The sequence below is a fragment of the Neodiprion lecontei genome, chromosome 3 (genome assembly GCF_021901455.1).
Source record: "Neodiprion lecontei isolate iyNeoLeco1 chromosome 3, iyNeoLeco1.1, whole genome shotgun sequence".
Lineage (NCBI taxonomy): Eukaryota > Metazoa > Arthropoda > Insecta > Hymenoptera > Diprionidae > Neodiprion > Neodiprion lecontei.
The window spans coordinates 15,631,579-15,636,570 of record NC_060262.1 but is presented as its reverse complement, the minus strand read 5'-3'; the positions used below and the strand labels follow the sequence as shown (position 1 = coordinate 15,636,570).

Sequence of the window (4,992 nt, the reverse complement as noted above, 5' to 3'; positions counted from 1 at the left end):
TCGATCTTACCGACAGTTGGTGTCATTGGGTGTTGCCGCAGGTTTGTCGGATTATCGATCAATCGATATTCCACCGATCGACTGCGTTGTTTCCAATGCTCGCCGCAAGATGGTGACTTTCTTTATCATGTGGTTGGGTGAAATAGAACGTTTCAAAAAATAACAATTGTATGCTCTGAATAGATGTTTTTTATTTATCAGCTATTACATTCTGTTTTCAGCTTGTACATAATAATGTTGATAGATCATGTTATTTTAAATTGAGCAAATAACCTTCCACATATTTTCTTCATTCGCACAATAATAATTAAACATTTAATCCCAAAATTGACTTATACTAATTCCTTGACCGTGCCACTAATCGGGCTGTACTCGATGATACGATCGTGCAAGATCATGCAATAGGCTGCAGTGTTTGCGGGAAATTCTACGCTCGCTTCAAATTCCAATCGAATATCCACCGGTCCGGTTTTCAACGATTCATTCTGTTTCGAGCAACCGATAACGATAAGGGGAGCTTGGTCTATGAATTCACGCTTCGATAACAAAGGTTCGACTTCTTTGTTGTAGTAGGCCGTTTGAAACTGGTCATACATGTCATAGAGAATGGCGTACTGATTATTGGATATATCGAGATTCAAATTTCCATACGGATAACACTGCGAGTTGAGGAAGAGTTTCACATCTCTGATTCGACAATGATCAAATTCGCTAGCATTTTTCTGGAGATCGTTTCTTCTTGCAGTTTGGAATCCCAGAACGACATACCTCGGCTCCTCTAACTGGGTCGATATTTTGACCGCCCACACATGTCGGGTCGTTGACGGAAGCATCGGATACACGTACGTTTCCCAAGAACAAAAACTCATGGATATGGCCGGGTCCTTGGGCATGTAGTTCAGCAGTTGGATTTTCGGTTTATCAGCCAGTTTGATGTATGGCAGCAACTCCTCGATTTTATTAAGGGTAATTTTAAAGTTTTCCATGGGCAGGGTGTGAATCACAGTATTCAAATCGGTGTTGGAACGTGTAAGAATCAACTCGTGTTTAGCATTGACGATGACTCGACAATAATTTTCGGCGAAGCCCAGTATATAATTCACCGGTAGAACAACGTTTAAATTTCCAAAAGCATCAGTTAGTTCGGTTCATCACTCAACTAACCGGTATTTTCCAGACTATATTACTGCCCGGTCTCAAGGATAAGTGTCCCTTCATAACGCTGGTGGTACCAACATTTTTATTCCGATTGATGTCCACACCGTTCAACTTGGAGTGAACTCCTTCAAACAAATGGCAAATAGCCATATTGATCAATTTCGTAGTCGTCACCGCAATCACACCATCACCCTTTGTGATTTTTCCGTGAATGTGGAGAGAGCTTTGATTGGGCAGTAGGCACAAGTCTTGATGTTGAACAACAATATGGATTTCATCGTTATTTTGGAAGGTGGATGATGCAAACGTCTGATGAGCATGAATCTCAGAGTGCGCAATCGATTCGTCGAATACCACAGGTTTCTGTATTCTTGTCATTTCTTCCATGGTAACACGCACAGGATCCAGTGAATACAAATTCTTATTTTCCAAAATTTCCACATAATAGAAGGCTTAGGCTCTGAAGAAACCGAACGTTCAGAGCCTCGTTCGGGATGTAAGCGTTGTCAGAGGTGCTGGGCGACTAATGATTTTTGACAATGACGGCTCACTTTTATAAATTTTGCCCAACTTTTTCGTCTCAAACACGATTCCCATCATTTTAGTGCTTTCACATGTAAACACACGGTTATCGTTTCGCCGCGAAAATCAATCAGCTCGTCGTCTCGATCGACTATTCTCAGCTGTAAATGATGTATCGACTGTACGGCGATTGGTAGGTAAATGACGTTGCCAAGCATTTTGACAATCTTATATCCTGATAAAATGGTTGGGCAAAATTCGTGAATCGTGTGAGCTTGACGCTCGTTTATGTACGCCCCTGTGGTTATGTTGCACTTAACGCGTAAAATATCAACCATCAGTATGGCTACCGGTAATTCTGATTTATGCGTAGCTTCTCGTGCTATCTCAACCGCTTTAAATCCCAATAATCGACCGATAGAACCTTTGGGTTTGAAGTCTACGACTTGATTGCACATGACTTCACTGCTCAGCTCGTTGTCGTTGACTTTCAGACTAAGGGTGATATCGGCGGGTAGCTCCTTACGCAGAAAATTTTCAATATCCTTAATTTTATAGCTTCCCGTGTGTATCGTGATGACCTCTCTGCTGTTGTCCGCTTGTTTCAGGTAGAATTTATTTTACGTCTCATGAATATGGAGTATTGAATTGAATGTCAGGAATACGATGAGTCCGAGAACATAGTTTTTCTCCGGTAATAACTCAACTGGGGGGAAATATTGAGCCTCCAGTACAGAGGATGTACCTGACAGTGTTAACGTCAACGATTCCGACATGACAAATGCTTGCTCATGTGACACTTGTCTTTTCATGACTGTCCGCTGAGAAATTTAAGACACGAGTGGCCGCAAATCACAGTATCATATTCTTGATACCTCTTATGATTGTATTTTACGCTACCAACACCGAGATACTTCATCAGATCCGTAGGTTGTTTCAAATCACCGAAACTATCGAAATACACAACGTGATCGCGATTTTTCTTACACGCAACTCAATGTGTCCCTGAACCGTTTTTATTGTCAAGATTAATAATTGCAGATTCTCGCATTTTTGGCCCTGATTTCGGTAGATCATTTCGCATGAAAACGCCGCAAAAATGTAAAATTTTTATATTTTCAGCATATTTGAGTAAATTAATGTCGGTGAGAACTCTGTGTGGTAGCTTTGCTAGTTTTTTGCCGGTCGTAAATACGGACCCATGCTGCTGCGGTAGGGGCTCAGGTATAATCCCTTGCCCAGCGCAATCGCCTCCATTGTTGCATTGTGCCGTTTGGTTCCGTTCAAGCGATGTTTGCGATACTAGCTTCGTTGAACGCTTTAGCTATACCCGCGGCACCACCCGCCAAAGCTCCAGTAGCGCTTAGACTGGCCAGAGTTGGAACGAAGAGCTGTAGGATGCAGCCAATTTTATCAGGCACAGGTATCACGCGAGGCACACGAACATTCTTCCCAGTCCCACGCGCGGCCGCACGAGCACCCGCTAACGCCGAGTCGACAGCTTCATGATCCGGTTGCATGGCGACCTTTGCAGTTGTGATGATGGATTCAAGATTCACCGTTCTCTTTCGCTGTTTACTCTTCCCGCCTGCTGTAGATTTCTCTGTTGCAGCCGCTCCAAGTTTCGACCGCTTCACAGCTAAGCCCATTGCAAGCTTAGATTCAGCTTTTATAGTGTTGCTGACTCCCCAGACGACAGCCTTTTCACCCATACTAGCGTCCTTGGCCATTCCACGCCTTCTTACCGAGCACTTTGTCGGCAAGATTTCTCGCTGCGATATCTTGATTCCTTGCGTATGCAATGTCATGGTCTTCACATGCAGCGTCCAGCAGATTGATTCCCAGATCACCACCTGCCAACCTCTTGGTCAATTTCATTCTGGGTCCGCAGTGCTGATACCCAGGCACGTGCAATTCAACAGGAAGATGATCGATGATATTATTTAGCAAACCACCACCGCGCCTCTTTCGTGTGCACCTCCTCATAGTTGGGAAACAACTAACGAGAGTTCTATACACGGATGAATTTATATGCTGTCATCTTAGTTCTCGTTGTCATGGTAACCTAGCATCATGAGATCTTAAGATCAGCCTGATAAACTGCCTGTCGCAAATTTCGACAAAATGGTTCGGCGTGGAAAAAGGAAGATAGAAAAACCTTATGTAAACTTGTTGCCAAATATCGCGAGTGCAATTTTAGCAGGCCGTCCAATTGTGGTAAAACTAACGCTCTCCTCTCACTCGTCACCCACGGCAATGGATTGCGATTCGAAAATGTCTACGTTTATTCGAAATCTCTCATTCAGCCGAAGTGAAATATCGAAAGCATGCGATGTCATATGTCGGAAGCACAAGTTGCTCAAGTTGGACAAGGACACGACCGAACAGGTTACGGGAGAGGTATTTAAGCCTTTAGTAAACCGTTGCAAGAATTGGTGGATACCTCAAAGCTGCAGCAGCAGCAGCATATCAAACAAGAAATCAAAACGGAACTACCGGATGTTACAATGAAAAAAAAAAGAAGAAAAAGATGGCGAGAGCACCGGGAATGATGATGATGAGGAGGATGAGGATATGGACGATGGGAATTTCATGGATACAAATGATAAAACACTAAAGTTTGGTGAAATTTCTACTACAAGTACGCCGGTGAAGAAAACAACGGATTCCATGGCGCGATATCTGAAAATTTTCAGCACAAGCAAAAAAAGGGATTTGGATACCAAATACGGTATTCGAAAGTTGACAGAAGGTATGATAATTGGTGATACGCCAATCAGTTTTATTGATAATCTGATCAACATGGAGGATATAAGTTACAGGAGAACACCTGGATTACTTGAATGATTATTGAAAAAATCGCCCGATGCATCGATTCTAAATGACGCGGACAAGAATGATCACATTAAAATTCTAACGATGACAAATGCGCATCGAAAACTTTACCAAGCCGGTGGAAGTCTTCGAGACGATTCAAAAAGCGCAAAGTATAGAAATTTTATCGCACAACAGGTCAGCTCGCCGAAAAAATCTGGTTAAGTCTCACCCAACTATAAAATTGCGCGAAAGGAGGGGCAAGATGTTTATTACGTCTACTGAGATGATCCAAATGAAATTGTAGATCGTCTTTGACTACTTATGGCGTCGCAGGCTGTAGGCAATACCAGCCATTTCAACGAAATAGTCGCTATCATTGAAGAGTTGAGGGAAGCTGGAATCGTTTATTAGCGGCAGATCAATATAGAATCATCATTTCTTCAGTGACCGTCCAGTGATGAGCATAGACATATTTGGGCGACATTCGAAGCGTAG

At 42.8% G+C, this 4,992-nt stretch overlaps 1 protein-coding gene across 1 annotated transcript; it reads right to left on the bottom strand.

Moving 5' to 3' along the window:
• Positions 1–332: 332 nt before the first annotated feature.
• Positions 333–986, bottom strand: LOC107216739. The gene has a single exon (XM_015654018.1). The coding sequence runs from the start codon at positions 984–986 to the stop codon at positions 333–335; it is 654 nt and encodes a 217-aa protein (XP_015509504.1).
• Between the last annotated feature and the right edge of the window lie 4,006 nt (positions 987–4,992).